This window comes from Epinephelus moara, chromosome 10 (genome assembly GCF_006386435.1).
Source record: "Epinephelus moara isolate mb chromosome 10, YSFRI_EMoa_1.0, whole genome shotgun sequence".
NCBI lineage: Eukaryota > Metazoa > Chordata > Actinopteri > Perciformes > Serranidae > Epinephelus > Epinephelus moara.
The window spans coordinates 28,658,349-28,675,231 of record NC_065515.1 but is presented as its reverse complement, the minus strand read 5'-3'; the positions used below and the strand labels follow the sequence as shown (position 1 = coordinate 28,675,231).

The 16,883-nt window shown below is 40.2% G+C and overlaps 2 protein-coding genes across 2 annotated transcripts in view; one reads left to right on the top strand and one right to left on the bottom strand.

The window, feature by feature from the left end:
• Positions 1-1,746: 1,746 nt before the first annotated feature.
• tm4sf4 (transmembrane 4 L six family member 4) lies at positions 1,747-10,651 on the bottom strand. The gene is made up of 5 exons (XM_050055827.1): positions 10,087-10,651; positions 9,040-9,129; positions 7,179-7,327; positions 3,402-3,588; positions 1,747-2,670 (listed from the first exon to the last, which is right to left on the bottom strand). The coding sequence occupies exons 1-5, from the start codon at positions 10,255-10,257 to the stop codon at positions 2,653-2,655; spliced, it is 615 nt and encodes a 204-aa protein (XP_049911784.1). The 5' UTR covers positions 10,258-10,651; the 3' UTR covers positions 1,747-2,652.
• A 2,450-nt stretch (positions 10,652-13,101) lies between these two features.
• The window catches only part of LOC126397221 (glutathione hydrolase-like YwrD proenzyme), a 15,114-nt gene continuing 11,332 nt past the window's right edge, over positions 13,102-16,883 (top strand). The window contains exons 1-4 of the mRNA XM_050055826.1: positions 13,102-13,301; positions 14,756-14,909; positions 14,987-15,140; positions 16,279-16,485. Of these exons, the coding sequence (XP_049911783.1) occupies positions 13,202-13,301; positions 14,756-14,909; positions 14,987-15,140; positions 16,279-16,485 (615 nt within the window). The 5' untranslated portion in view covers positions 13,102-13,201. The remainder of the gene's footprint in view (positions 13,302-14,755; positions 14,910-14,986; positions 15,141-16,278; positions 16,486-16,883) is intronic.

The following is a 16,883-nucleotide window of genomic DNA, read 5'->3' as shown; positions in this document are numbered from 1 at the left end:
GCAACTGGGTGGCGCTATAACAACAGAAAAATGCTTAAAAATGGCTAAAATGGGACCGATCGCTGTGGCTCCCCCTGTGGACCAATGTTGTTGTTTTTTTCTAATTTTTGGTATGACTAAGTCATGGTATGGCATGCTGTACATAATCACGGAAACTGTCAGTGTGTCATTCTGTCAGTCAGTCGTTCTGTCTGTCCCACGTTTTTCTACTCACTGACGTGGTCAATCTATGTGAAACTGCACATAGGCATTGAGGATTGACATAGGTAGAAGGTGACAAAGCTCTCAGCAATGGATATATGGACTAGTTTCAGAGCAAACTTTGACAATGCCGCTAAGACAGTTTCTGTCTTTCACTAATAAACTGTTAAACCAGCACACAAAGGAGAACGTTAACAGGCTTTCAATATACAACAGGTATACAGTACACTATATATATATGCATATATATATATATGTATATACATATTTATATATATTACATGCCACATATACATCATCAGAAAGCTTGGGACCTGAAGATTAATTAAATGAGATGCAGCTCAGCACTGTATCTCAAGTTTTCAAATCCTCTGAATGCCCAAAGTCTCTAGATTGTGTTTGTAAAGTTTCATGAGGCTCTGATTATCCCAGAGGCCATAATAAGTCATTTTTTTCTTCACTTCAAAAACTCCAGTATGCAGACATATTCAAATACAATAGGTGGAAATTACACTTTTGTACTGCATGCAAAAAAACTGCACGGTTTCCCCCCAAAACTGCAGGGGACTAAAATAAAGTGGGCATGTCTGTTAAAGGGGAAACTCATGGGTATCCATGGAGCCCATCTTCATTCAGATATCTTGAGATGAGAGCTCAAGGGACCCCTGTGAAAATTTTGCTTAACTTTGGAGCGTTATTCAATCCCCTCGCTGAGAAGCTAAGACAAGCTAATGACATGGCTGGTAGCCTATCAATGGAGTCCTTCTACTTTAATATGATACCAGTAAATTCACACTGGTTTGAAAAGTTAGCCTGCTGCAGCCTCTGACAGACAGTAATGTTGGCTGAGGGCGCCTGCTTCCCCACAGAGTTTCAGAGGTTTCCTTTCCATTCTGCAGGTCCTTTACAGTATACATTCCCCCTCTTTATTTTTGATCTGTTCTCCTGTGGGAGAAGTGGGTATCTTTTTTTTCAAAATCATAATCCCTTAAAAGCTATAATGAAATTCCAAGTGTGAAAATGAGTCAAAACAACAACTGGAATAGCCCTGCCATGTCTTTAGCAATATAAGGTCTTTCTCAGGGAGGGGGTCTGCAATTTAAATATCTGGAAACAGACCAGGAAGATGTGGCCAAAGGAAAAGGACATCTGGGCATTCTCAGCCTGCTGCCACTGTGACACTGACACAGTGTCATAGACTGCTCTCACTTGTCATTTTAGCACAAATAAACTACGTTGCATGTAATCAGCCTCTTAAGAGTAACTGTGAAGATTTCTTTCTTCATCTCATCAGGCCACAATGTGACATTTAGAACATCAGTATACAGTAACATGCTGTCATGTTGGCTGTCATCACCTGAGGCCATGTCTGGATAACTTGGGGCTGCAGCTGTAGGTCAGAAAGTTCATGGATCTTCAAATTTCAATTAACAGCCATAATTGACTTTTTTCTGTTGTACATGACCTGTTGGCAGAGGTTATTAAAAGTACGTATTCTTCAGCAATCATTTAAGCATCATGAAATGAGATCAGTCATTCACAGACTTAGAGAAAGATATATTTTAATGACACAGCCGACAAGTGAGTGCCTCATGAGAAGGCCCACATATCTAAGTGTGCACAAAAGAAAAGTGAAAAAAAGCCCAATGGCCGTCACATCAGTGCCTACAGTGAGTAGTGTTAAAGAATAAGTCTTTCAGCAACACAGCTGACTGAGAGGCCAAAGATTTGAGTGTGGAGAGATATTACAATACATTTGTTATAACCACTGGTAACAACAAACTGTACATTATATTCTAATAACAACCTCTGTTAATGAGACGTACAAGGTAAAGATTTGTATTGATGGTGTAGATCATGTAGGTCTGTCTATGACTTTTTAACCTCATGCTTACAACAACCAAAGTGCCCAGCAGGGGGCAGTCATACAACAGAAATATCTGATAGGAGAAACTATTAAAACTTATTTTATTAACAGGTTGTTGAGTTTGATTAAATTAGAAAAAGAATATATAAAGCAGCAGCAAGGTCTTATTCTGTCCCATGGCCCCATCTGCTTTTCATACATATATAAAAATAAGATATTCCATTAGTGATTTAGCTGTAAAAACGGTTACATACTGTAGTCTATATATTTTATATAACAGGAGGAAAATTATTAACTGCAGTGGTCAGTGTATGACAGTAAAGAGCCAAAAATGCACATTCAGATTTAACAATGAGAGGATGGAGTCATTAGTGTGTGGTAGAGAGTAAGTAAAGAAACCCTGTAAAGTAGAGCTCTGTCATTTCACCAGTGTTGTCAGATAGTAAACACAATGTAATCAATGAGCTCTTGTGAAAAAAACTTAATGCTAAATGGCACGAAGTGAGAAACTACCTGTCACCCTCTATTATTAGAATAAATACAGGAAACAGCCGCCTGCAGACTGTCACGGCTGCAGGAAGTGCTCAGACGGCTCCATCGCTCTGAAAGACAAACAACATCAACATTTTTAATGTGGTTTACTCTGAAGGTGTGATTCATCTCTGTTTACTAACACCAATAATCAAGTTATAAGCAGCTGCATAATTCACTGGAGCTAATGTCAGATAACTTCAATTTATCATCTAACTCTGGAATTAAATGGGCAATAAACGGTATATTTATTTAATTCTAATTATTAGGAAGAATCTGGTTAAGGGTTTTAACAGGTAGGGATGCTTTAAAAAATAAAACACACAACTTACTGTCAGAGACTCACAAATTAAAAGCCTACAGCTATTGTTTTATTTTTCATATTAATAATTACTAATATATTTTTTGGTTCATCATCATCATCTTCATCATAGTCTTCTTCTCCTTTTCCTGTATTTAACCAGGTAAAAGTAAAATAAATCAAGATCAAAGTTCTTAATTCTGACAAAGACTACAGCAGATAAAATAGTGTTATAACAATAAAATATCTATTATGTCACCAATGTTTCTTTCATGTCTGTCATTTTAGGGCTTTTCACTGCTGCTACAGTTTCACATACTACTACTACTACTACTACTACTACTACTACTAATAATAATAATAATAAGAAGAAGAAGAAGAATGAGAATGAGAATAAGAGGAATAATAATATCAGAAATGTTGAAGTTCCCTTCAAATTTATCCAATCCTTCTAACAAATAAACTCATCTGAAGTCATATCGTCTCAGACTACACACTGACCCCTCCACAGCAGCCACAGCAGTCCCCACACAGACATCCCAGCAGGCCGTTCACCACTTGCACAGCGCACAGTGCCATCTGGATCAAACCCATGACCAGCAGCACAGAGAACAGAGAGAGATGCCAGGACACCACGCCCTGCGGCTCTAAACACAACGTCCAGTAGGTTTTGTTGGACAGATAGTCACTGGAAAGGGAGGGTGAAGAAGAGACAACAGGTTTTTATCTGTAGACACTTTCATCTTCTGAAGAGCACACTAGAATGAGCTCAGTGGTTTTTTTCTCACATGCCTCCATGGTGAACAAAGAATCCAGAAATGGAGAAATATTCTTGATGAATTGAACGCATAGGGGTCCATATTTAAGAACAACAAAACTATCTCAAAACATCTGTTTACAAACTCACACACAACTTTGGTGAAACACAGACACACTAACTGATGGAGGCAGTGGTAGACCAGCAGCTCTCATGTTCAGCGATGTTAATTAACTAGGGATGCGCGTTATTGGGTTTTTTGCCAGTATCCTATATGCCAATTTATAACAACTTATTTGGTCGATATCGATATCACTATATTTACTTTTTGCCCCATTTACTTTTAGTGATCATCAAGTCTGTTCTGTAGTGGAATTAACATCATATTATGCATGCATACTCTTATCACGATGACCCACCAGCAGATGGAGACATGAAAGAGAATGTTTTTTTAAAGATTATTTTTCTGGGCTTTTTGCCTTTAATTGACAGGACAGTGTGTGAAATGGGGAGACAGAGAGAGAATGGGCACTGACACGCAGCAAAGGGTTGCAGGCTGGAGCTAGTTAGATGGCGGACTTACCAACTGGAAAGAGTGAGCGTTTTACAGCTGAGGAGACGATAAATGTATCTCTATATCGACTGTCCCGTCACATCTGATGTCAGATCAAAGGGGATTGGCACCGTTTGGCACGTTTGGCACGCGTAATGGAAACCCAACCTGATTTGATTAACACAGCTGCAAACTAATGAGTTCACATCCCTCTCAGCCACAAACAGCCACAGCATCAGATAGGGAGTATATATTCAGCATCTGTCATCTTAGAAAAGTCAAAAGAAAAGAAACAGAGTGAGACTGCGAGAGAGAAAGACAGAGTGCGCGCGCACGGGAGTAACGCTGTCAACACATTGTAAGTTATTCAATTTTATTTTAACCCGGAGGTTAGAGAGCCCATCTCCCTCTCCAGCATCCTGAACCCCCCCCGCCTGAAGGTGCAGGAAGGGCTGGTCCCGTGGCTGCACCCGGGCCCGTGTGGTCTGGCTGCGCGCGGGCTGCAGAGCTTCCCCCGGGTGCCCCCGGCTGTGCGGTGGGCTGTGCGGCCGCTGTGCATCCTCCTCCTCCTCCTCCTCCTCCTGACAAGATGATCTTCAGTTGTACCTTCTAAAAGCTTTTTTTTTAAAAAAATATACATTTGTACGTGGCTATAAGTTTACATTTTTAGTTCACAGAAGCTGGTTATTGTTGTGTTTATGTCAAAATAAAGTTTATCAAACGTTTTCACATCTTTGATTTTGTGATTTACATGCCAAAATGATCACAACTCATTTGGGAAAGACAAGTTCATTTTACAGGCTATGCATCATCAGCCTGTGGAGGTCTGCTCGCAGTTGCATATATTCGGACACTGCGAGCTTGGACCTCCCGGATTATGATGATCATTATTAGCTACTGCGATTAGATCATTCTGATTAATGACTGACCATTAAGACGTGTTTCTGATAAATATTTTAATGTGCACAATAATAACCTTTCACATTGTAATCATATTTTTATTTGTTATCTTTTGCATATGTGTGGCTGCCCCGTGTGTGTCTGAGCAGAGTGCACGCGCGTTGTGCACCCGCCTAGAGACGCATATTACTAACTTGTTTAACAGCGAAATACTACGCCGTTGACTTTAGACCAGGTTTTTGTTGGTCACTGGCGCATTTGCTTTTCCCGTCATCTAACTAGCAACGCGCCATGACTGCGCCTGACCACTCCTCATTTTTAGACGAACACGCCCAGAGAAGCGCAAGTTCATTTGCTAGTTAGACAACGAGGGCGCAGGGCGTGAAAATGACAACTGCGCCTGCATCTAAATAGCAATGACATTTGCGACATGGATTATGCGCCGTCCGCCGTCTGCTTTAGACCATCTAAATAGGGCCCTTCATCTTAAAGCCAATATCGGCCGATACTGATGACATGCCGATATTATCACGCATCCCTAAGATTAAATGTTTTTGTCAGTAGAGTCTGGCTCTGAAGAGAGTGTAGATAACTTTTTAGTTTAGTTCCCTGTTGGTAAGGGCTGTCTGTTTGTGAAATACTGAGTATTCAGCTGGATAAATGAGACTTGGATTATACTGCATGAGTTGTGTGAGAGTTTGTAAACCAATGTTTTGACATAGTTTTGCTGTTGGTAACGTGGTTTGAGTTTTTGGATTCTTCGTTCATCGGAGGCATGCATGAAAGAAAAAAATCTCCATAAATTCTATGTAAAATGGAGCAAGCAACTGATATACAAATGATCATTTGGGGGATGAAGTATTCCTTTGAAGGATTAGTTAACATAAATTACAAATAAAACCAGTTTGTCAGACTGTTGCCTCCCCCTGAAGACAACCGAAGGGAATGAAGTTTGTGAATAAAGTTTGTTTGGCTGAAAACACTAAAATATTTAGTGTGAACGTTTATTCTTCATCTTGGGAACAGTCATTTGGAAAAATAATCTTGACTCAATGTCTATTTACAAGTTTTTATGAGCTTTTTGTTGCTGTTCTGCTGTGTTGTAAGACATCACATGCAGGTAAGCATCTTGGAGGAAAGACTGAATTCAAGCTGGGAGCAGTCCACCTGGGACTGGCCCTTTAAGTCTGCACAATATTAGTTAGCAAAATGCTATTGTCTTTCTTTTTCCTTTTATATTCACAACCAATCTGTTAGAGGAATGAGAGAGAGAGGAGACTGGAGCGCTGCTGGTGTCCCTCAAACCACCGGTGCTCATGGAAGGGAAAAATGTCCAAAATAAGAGGAAAACTTTTGGCCAAAAAAATGGCACAAAAAAATCCAAGTCCAGGCACTCAAATGGGTTTGAAAAATGTAAAAGGCCTTTAATTTAGTGGGCTACATTCATTAAAATTACACCAACGCGAAAATTACACCAACGCGTATCGGCTTGCGCCTTCTTCAGGGTGCAGTGACACAAAGACAAACAGAGAGGCAAACAGAGTAATCATCCCCTCATGATTACTCTGTTTGCCTTTGTGTCACTGCACCCTGAAGAAGGCGCAAGCCGATACGCGTTGGTGTAATTTTAATGAATGTAGCCCACTAAATTAAAGGCCTTTTACATTTTTCAAACCCACTTGAGTGCCTGGACTTGGATTTTTTTGTGCCATTTTTTTGGCCAAAAGTTTTCCTCTTATTCTGTTAGAGGAATAGTTCAAAATCTGCTTTAGAAAAATGCTTGTTCCTTTTTGTACTGAGAGTGAGATGAGAAGATTAATACCACTCTCAGTTGGATCAGCTTATTTTCCAAATGATCAAACTACTTTTTTAAAGAAAAAAAAAACAGTCCTAATTATGAAAATTAAAATCTAAATATGACACAATCTAATTTATTTCCAAGCAACTAAAAAAGTGGTTTAAATTTTACACTGAACAAAACCAGATGCCCATCTTTACACTGGTGGTTATGCTGATCATTTAGAATGGGAAGTACGTCTTTTAATACTAATAGGACTGTGTGTCTCACCCATTTGAGAAGGGAGTGTCCCAGATCTTGACGGTTTCATTGAAGCTGAACATGCACCGAGGGCCGTGGTTTATGGCCACAGCAGAAACTATGACTGAGTAACCAGCCCCTACAACACCCACGGCTGCAAACAGTATGGAACTCAGCATCTACAGAAAGAAAGAGGAGCAGTCACTCATATTGGGAATCAATACTTTTAACAATCAGGCTTTTAACTTCTGTGACTACAATGGAGTTATTCTCTCGGTGTGCAGAGAACAAGCTGAGGGTGACAAGCAGAGCACGGTTGACACGAGCTACTGAAGTGGTGTGTGTGTGTGTGTGTGTGTGTGTGTTTGTGTGTGTGTGTGTGTGTGTGTGTGTGTGTGTGTGCAGTGATCTAACAGACTTTTGTTTGCTGAATCTTTCCTGGACTCCACACACGCTCATACACCGACACATTCCTGCAGTATTGATCAGTATGTGTGTCTCTACCAGAACAATACCAGCTCTGTGTGATAAAATCATGTGAAACTCCCATCAGAGGAATTTCTTGTTACTGTTCAGCGATCAAAATCTCATCAATTTGCGTGTATGGGTTTTATTTTTTGGCATTTATTGCTGAGTAAATTATGAAAGGTGTGTACATAATGCCATTGTGTTTGCTTTACATGCTCAAAGTGATTGTACAGTGACATTAAATAGAGCCACTGGAAGAAACATACCCTTCAAGCCTTAAAGCTCGATTGTCTCTCTTCTATTTATTTAGTTTTAGTTAAGACATTTAGGGGGATAATCAATTTAACCTATTTTCACCCCTAAAAACTAAAAAAGGAATTAAATAGAATATAAAAGTTGTGTTTTCTGAAGAAAGAGGACATTTTCATTGCTGTTATGAACTGGGATCCTCTTGTGTTGAGCTCTGCTATAATTTATGTAATATAAAGACATAAATGTGGAGCAAATGCAAAGCTACGGATCATTCATAAAAATACCTCACAGTAATAAAATATATAAATAAACTGCAACATCAGAATGAAAGGTCTGGTGTTGTAAATTGTATTTTATAATCTGATATTTGTCCAGATTTGTTTTTTTAGATCAATTTTTTTTTTTTTTTTTAATTTTACACCATTTTATTGCAAGGACTTAAAAATTCTAGGTCACACATATTGAGTAGCCTACTACTCTGAAACCATGAGGTGTTCACACAAGGCCGTCCTTTCACTCCATTTGAAGCTGTTTCAGCAACACTTTGGGAAAATTGAAGCTCTCCTTCATGCTGCAGGTGTTTTTCTGTGCCTGATTGTCTGTAGCGTATGTATGAACTTCTGTGTTAATGGATTACTTTTGTAAAGGATGTAGGTCCTTGGGTGCCATATGATTTGCACGTCTGATTGTGACGACCACATCAAAACTGCCACAGAGCCTCATTTGCAGCAGCAGGAGGCTCAGTTTAAAATACCTTTTTCTACTACGGACATTTTGACATGTCACAGCAGGAAAAACACAGGTGTAAATAATGAAATTAATGATGGCTGAATTCCATTTAGATGCCTCAGTTTAAGCTCCAGGTACTGTGCTTGCTAACAATCCCAATTACTTAGTTGCTCAGCAAACTTATATAATTTATGATGTTTCATTACTTCCTAATCCTCAGTGTTTTATTGGGTCTACTCATAGATAGTACATGTTAATCGTTTGATTTTTGTTCCCCAACCAAATTTAAATCATCTATTTTTGCAGAATTATTTTAGGACCCATTCTGATCTTCCTCTCTTGTGAGCCTATTGTGGATCCTCACCCAACTTTTGAAAGGCACAGCTGTGAATAATCATTTCATTATGGTGAGGAGAAGTTAAACAGTGAAACATCTCCTCACCGCAAATCTCCGCCCACAGCTTTCGTTGCCACAGCAACCGCAGCAGTCATTGTTCTTCAGACCCAGGAAGACCAGAGCCGGGAAGATCATCTGTTGCCCAAACACACCCCGAGTTCACACACACACACACACACACACACACACACACAGAGATATAAAACAGTCAAGCAGATGATGAATTATTTGTTCCCCCGCTGTATGCAGGAGGAAATTGAACTGCATAATGTTCCACCATAATCATTAAGATATTAATTATTTTATAGTTCCTAACCTTTCCATTTATTAGTGCTGCACTAATTTCCACCAGGACTGAATATTTTCTCTACAAATATACTGTCAGAATATTTTGAAAAATAATACAACCACATATACTATTTACACAAAGAGGCTTTAAACTGATTCATGATTCTTTAAAACATTTTTCTATTATAATGTAATGCTATTATAATTTCCAGTATCTCTAATGTGAACTCGCTGTAGGCATGAGATCTTTGGAAGTATCTCTTTCAGATGAAGCGCAGCTGTATAAAGGTGAAACAATAATTGACTACCTGATCAGTTAACTGGTTTCTTCTTTTTTTTTCAGGCAAAAATGCTGAAGATTCCTCAATTCTAGATTCTGAAATGCAAGGATTTGCTTTTTTCTTTGTTATATGTGATAGAAAACTGAAGTTCTGGACGGCTTCTGGACAAAACAAGCTATATTAAGACATCACCTTTGGATCTGGTATATTACAATGGGCTTTTTTTCTATTTTCTGACATTTATAGAGTAAACAATTAATAGATTAATCAAGAAAATAATTGGCATATTCATCTACAGTAAAAAAAAAAAGGTGTTACTTGCAGCCATATTCAATTTTTTCATTGTATTATTTTTGTATTATTTATAATTAACTGTAATGCCATCATGACAAATTGCCAGACGCAAGTTACATATGAAATTCGAAAAACTATACAGGAAAACATCAGCAGAATCCAACAAAATTATCTTCGGCAATGATAAAAACAGGTTATATCACACAGAGTGCATCTTTATTGTACTCACCAGCACTCCAGATCCCAGAATGCCTCCAAAGTACCAGACTTCCTGCGTGATGTGTTCGCTCACCACAGACTTTCCCCCCGGGAAGAAGAGCAGGATGTTACACAGCACACACACAATCGACAGAGGCATCAGGCTGATCCCCAGACATTTGGCAAAGCCGCCTGAACACATTCTGACACTGATGCTTCAACCTCCGCTACAAGTAACAACTCCTACAGGTATCTCAAATCTCCCCTCAGGTTGATCTCTCAACTGAATTAGCTCAAACTGACAAAACGCGGATGTCTTTGCTTTAAAACTGAAGATTTAAATCTGGTCCAGTCTTGGTCCACTCCAAGTTGTTCAGAAGAATTATAACACTCCACCTGTTGGCTTTTCTGGCTGAGTATTTGGCCTAAATTTATCTCCAGCTGTACCTTTCCAACAACAGTTTCTCCTTACACCTCTAAGCTTGGTTGTCTCCTCTAAAGTTCGGTCCACTGTGCTGGATCCACTGAATGACCCTGTCTCCTCACCTGTCCTGTGTCAAATGTGGTTGATGCTATATTTGAGACTTTATAACCTGCCCCACCCTCACCGCCTCACTTTTATAGCAGCCAGCTGTAATATGGCAGGATAACACACACGTACAAACACACATGCACACGCTTGTGACTTCATGCAAACACACGCGCACACACATTAATGTGGGTTTACATAGCCGTGTGTGTGTATAGACAGACACACTGATGAAGACACAGTGGTTAATGTTCTGCCATGTGTTCTGTGTACATGGAGACAGAGGAGGAAGTGACAGACAGGCGGTCGATACAGCGGGGCCCTCATGGCTGATCTGTACCTATCACTGGCTTAGTGAGTAACAAGAAAGACTTCTTCATTAGTTGGGGCTGCCAAATCCCTGGTTCAACTTTGCATAATTAGTCATATATAATGTCTTATGATGTGTTACGGGCTGACAGGTGTGAAACAGAGTGAAACATAGTACTTTTGAGCCATGATATCATTTATTACAATAAAATATAAAAAGTATTAATAAAATGCCCAGAAGAAGGACACACTGAAGATCACCTGACCTGCGGTAATCACTTTAACCACAGGTATAACCAACTGGGCTAATCATATAACATGTGCATTCTGTAAGCTTGAGTTAACATTGATTTAAAATCCATCATAACATTTTTGATAAGGAAAAAACAGGGAGTGCTGCACTGGGTTAAGGCACTGTGCAGGTAATTGTAAAGCTTTTCTCAGTGTAAAAGTCCATGGTACAGGCGGTCCAAAAATACATCCAAGACACTCTGATTGTAGGTAAAAATCCTGTATTGATACATAGATAAACCAATACGACGAGAGAGTCTTCATCAGGGTCCCCTGAAGATGATGACTCTAGTCAAAACTGGACTTTCACACTGAGTGAGCTGGCCAGTTGTTGTTTTTTAACTTTATATAAATGATTTTTGTTGGCTTCATCACACTGTGACCTCTAGCATGCACTGGGGCGGTTTGCAGCTGAGTGTGAAGCGGTCAGGATGAGAGTCAGCACCTCCAAATATGAGGCCATGGTTCTCTGCCAGAAAGTGGTGGATCGCCCCCTCTTGGTTGGGAGACAGTCACTGTCTCAAGCTAAGGAGTTCAAGTGTCTCAGGGTCTTGTTCATGAGTGAGGGTAGAATGGAGAGTGAGATGGATTGGCGGTTTGGTGCTGCTTCTGCAGTAATGGGGGCACTGCGCTGGACCGTCATGGCGAAGAGGGAGTTGAGCCGGAAAGCAAAGCTTTAAATTTCCACTATCCATGTCCCAACCCTCACCTATGGTCATGAACTCTGGGTAGTGACTGAAAGAATGAGATCGCGGATACAAGGAGCCAAAATGAGTTTCCTCTGTGGGGTGGCTGGGATCAGCCTTAGAGATTGGGTGAGGAGCTAAGACATCCAGAGGGAGCTCGGAGTAGAGCCGCTGCTCCTTCGCGTCAAAAGGGGTCAGTTGAGGTGGTTCGGGCATCTGATCAGGATGCCTCCTGGGCACCTCCTGTTAGAGGTGTTCTGGGCACATCCCACTGGACACACTGGAGGGATTACATATCTCATCTGGCCTGGGACCACCTTGGGGTCCCCCAGGAAAGTGTTGCTGGGGAGAGGGACGTCTGGGGTGATTTGCTTGGCCTGCTGCCCCGCGACCCAGCCTCGGATAAGCCAATGAAAATGGCTGGATGGATGGATGATGGATGGATAATTTTTGATTTTGAAAGGTTCATAATGCTATCTGCTTTTTGTGCAGTAAAAAAGACAAACATGTACACCCAAATGAGTCATTGTTCTGTGGGCACTTCAATAAAAGTGTTTTGGATCAGATCCTAGCCCTTTACAAAAGTTAGAAAAAATAAAAATAAAATAATAATAATAATAATAATAATAATAATAATGATAAAAAAAAAAAAAAATACTTTTTCCACCCTTCTCCCAGACTATTTGATGTCCTACTGTCTGGCAAGAGATGGCATAGTAATTCTGCTTCCCTTCTTTTCATGCTATAATGTTACAGTTTGTCTGACCTTTCGTTTAATTTTTTTTCTGTGCCCTTGTCTTGTAAGAATTAAATCAAATTTTACCCATAATTTTTGTAGATAGAGCGACAAACCTAAACTTGAAGTGAACTGGTAAATTTGAGTTGAGGTAGGTTCCCCAAGAATTTCTGTAATCCATCCCAAATTTACTAGACTGTCTTAAAACCTGGATTTCAGTTTTTGGGGTAGATGAGCATTTCATCCAAATACAACAGCTTGTGGTTATTTCTATTTTACCCAGCGGGGCCTCATTAGTTAAAGTATCTCTGTTATAGAAGCCCTCCTGATCTCTGACAGTGGTTATTAGTGTTTTTCAGGCAAAACAAATACCACTATGAGGAACTGATGACAAAGTAGCTTCAACTTTAATTTCTACTGCCAAAACCTCATCACCTATCGATGCAATCCGTCATCCTCTTTGCTGCTGTCCTTGTTGAGCCAAACTCAATCGATGCCCGAGTAACCGATCGGAAGTTGAAAGTCCACAGCAGTTAATTTTCATCCCTTTATTTTTGCTCTGTTGGTGCTAACACTCGCTGGTGGTTAAAGCGGAATGGATACCGACTTGATTTTCTCCTCTCGTCGGTCACCTGTGGTGTGTTTACACGGCTGTGTGGCGTCCAGCCAGCCGCTAGCTACCAACATAGGACTCGGTGAGTGAGAAACAGTTGCCATGGAGATCTTAAAAAGTAGACAGGAACATGACAGTCTCCTCAGTAAGTTTCACAGTTACGTTAAGTTTCTGTTTTTCCACTTAACTGTGCCATTTTTTAAACTCATCTGATACATTCATGAGAACAAAAAGCTTCACTCTGTAATCGGGACCGGAAAAAACACCAGTAATTTGCAACATCATAAATGTGAGAGCTAACAGCTAAATGCTAACTCAATGCTAGCTAAATAAGTTAGCTAACAAGCTGTCATTACAAGTGCCACAAAGGAGACCTGGAGGACTAAAAACAAAAAAACATTACACAGAGAATTTTGAAGTAGTCTGAGTTTATTTTCACTTAAGTTCTTAAGAGAGACACTTTGGCAACTTGGTGAAGAAGGAAAAGTTTTCATGTTTTCTTTCAGACCTCATTCTGTATGCAGTGCAGTAGCTTATATGCATTCAAAGGATTATACCAGTTCTCTTGATTAACTGTTTTGCTTATAATATGTCAGAAAATAGGGGACTATATACTATCCGTTCAACCTCTATTTTAACATTTTCACTTTGCTGTTTTTGTCAAGCCAGAAACTAAAGCTAATCCTCATATTTAAGTAGATGACTGAGGAACTTAATGGCTATTTTGCTTGACAATGGACTAATTGTTTCACCTGCAGCCCGTACTACAAATCGTTAATTACTGGCAACAGTTGATAGTGGCCGGAGGCGTCATGTTTTTGGGCTGTCCACTCATCCATCTGTTCGACTTATTCTTGTGAATGGAATATATCAAAAATTACTTTAAATTTTTCCACGAATTAAATGATTAGATTTTGGTGGTCATAGGTCAGAGGTCAAGGACCACTTGTCTGTCTCATTCTCGTGAACATGATAACACAAGAACACCTTGAAGGAACTTCTTAAAGTTTGGTACAAACGTCCACTTGGACTTAAGAATGAACGGATTAGAATTTGGTGGTCAAAGGTCAAGGTCACTGTGGCCTTGTGTCCATCTTATTCCCGTGAACACGATATCTCAAAAAAGCCTTGAGGGAATTTCATTGCAGTTGAAAGTGCAGGTTGGGTTAAAGAGGCTCCACTGCATAAGCAGATTATACATGTCATATTCATATTTCAGTCTTTACATCCTCAGATGCACAGATGTACAGACAGCCTGTTCGGTCTGTGCAGATAGTGTTTGTTTAATTTGTCCAGGTGCCTCTGAGATGAAAGGATTTTATCTTTTGCAGCTCACAAAGTAAACATAAGATGTGGGACATTAAGAGTGGAGGCAAAAATCTTAGAGTTGGATAACCTACCTCGAAAACTTTGAAAATAAGTTTGTAAATTGTAATATGCTATTGAAAATGACATACTTGGGTCAGGTCCTTTTAGGATAGTAAAACTATTGTGAGTAATTGCATTAATCACACAAAGTAATGTGTTTGTGTTCAGACATCTTGAAGCGTGGTGGTAATGCAGCAGATGCTGCGGTTGCCATAGCAGCAGCACTTGCGGTAACAGAGCCGTTCAGCACTGGTCCTGGTGGAGACGCCTTCTGCTTGTTTTACAACGGAAACACTGAAGAGATCAGAGGAATTAACGGCAGGTGGAGTATCTTCTCTCGCTGCTGTCGTTGTCTCCATAGTACAGAATGATTTGCTGAACCTCTCTCTGTGTCCTCAGTGGTCGTTCGGCCAGAGCTCAGACCCTGGACTTCCTGGAAGGATGTGGGTACACTGCAGAGGCCCCTCCTTTACCTTCTGATGCCTTGAATGTCACAGTACCAGGGGCCCCTGCATGCTGGTGTGATACCATACAGCTGTTTGGTAGTCACAAGGTTTGACTGTGTGTGTGTTTGTGTATCTATCTCTGTAGAACAGTATGTGCCGGTATGTGTTTTATGCAACACTCTCGTAGCCAAATCCTATCTAATATAATCAGTTACATGACATAAACAACCTAAATGTAAACACTGCAAAAGGAACCATACTGACACACACCACTAACACACATGGAAGTGGGACTCTTGACTCTTGTAGATGATCTAAACAGTGCTGTTGAAGGTGATCAAGGAGATGTAAACAAAAAGTGGACAAACTAGCGTTTCCTTTTTTTGGTCAAAACAGACGTAACTTAGCCATCTATGGTAAATTTTCCACAGGTCCATGGAAATGTGGGCAACATTTTAAAACAGGGATAGAATTAGTGGTAAGACTCACTTTCAAGGAATACTTTACCAACAAGATGACCATTTTTATATCAGTTACTCACCCCATGTCACCTTGAATTTGTGTAGAAAGGTTTGTTTCTGGCATGCCTCCACAGTGAACAAAGAATCCAAAAATGGCAATTTTTTGTTGAATTAAAGTAAAGGGGGGCCATGTTTAACAACAGCAAAACTAATCAAAACATCTGTTTACAAGTCTCATGTATCCAGTTGCGTGCTCAGTTCTTCCCAAACACATGCAGTTTTGTTAAAATGTTAAATTATAAAACCTAAACAGTCTCAAGCACGGATGGGTAGCGTGGCTGGCAACTCAGTGGTATGCATGAGCAGTGTTCAAACGCACATGCTTGCCCAGGCACGCTACTTGTATGTAGAGGTGTTTTAATAGTAATATTTTAGTGAAAATGCATGTGTTTGTGAAGTAATAAGCATGTGACTGGATAAATGAGACTTGGACTGGACTGCACAAGTTGTGTGAGAGTTTGTAAACAGATGTTAGGATGCTGATGATCAGAAAAGTGAATGACACTTATACTGTATATCACAAAGTAACCCCCGATGTCTCCTCTTGTTCACACAGATTAATAACATTTCTTTGATTTTTTTTTCTGCCTGGAAAACCCTCAGAGGAACTTACAACCCAGTTTTAGTCTCCACATATTTCCTCTCAAAACAATGACTCACACTTCCTGCTCAGTAGGTTTCCTGTGAGGTAACAAGTGTGTGTTTCCTCTCCCTGTTTCTCCAGCTGTCCCTGCAGGAGGTGCTGAGCGGGCCAACAGAGCTCGCAGAGGTGGGGTTTCCTGTTGCCGAGGTAACAGCTCACCACTGGGCGAAAGGGGTGGCTGCTCTGAGAGATGCTGGGAAGGAACTAGGTGGAGACCTGCTCATTGATGGTCATACGCCCAAATGTGGACAAGTGTTCAGAAACCCTAACCTGGCCCAGACCTTGAAGGTATGCACAAACAAACACATAGGACAGAAGGAAACAGAACAATGAAGAGCCCCAGAGAAACCACTGTGCTGGTTCCACGTTCTCTTCGACATTATTTTCTTTTGCTGAACTTAAAGGGCCAGTGTGTAATATTTGGCATGGTTTATTGTCAAATCTGAATCTGAATCTGAATATTCTACCCATTAATATGTTTATATACGTGTATAATCGCTATAAAATAAAATTTGTTTGGTTTTCGTAGCCTTATAATTATGCTTTTATATATATATATACATATATGTGTGTATATATAGCAAGGCCCTTGCTTTAGAGAGGTCGCCATCTTGCGCCATCATGTATGTAAGGCAGCCCGAGCGGACAATCCAGCCAGCCAGAGAACGCGTTTCGCGTGTATAAAT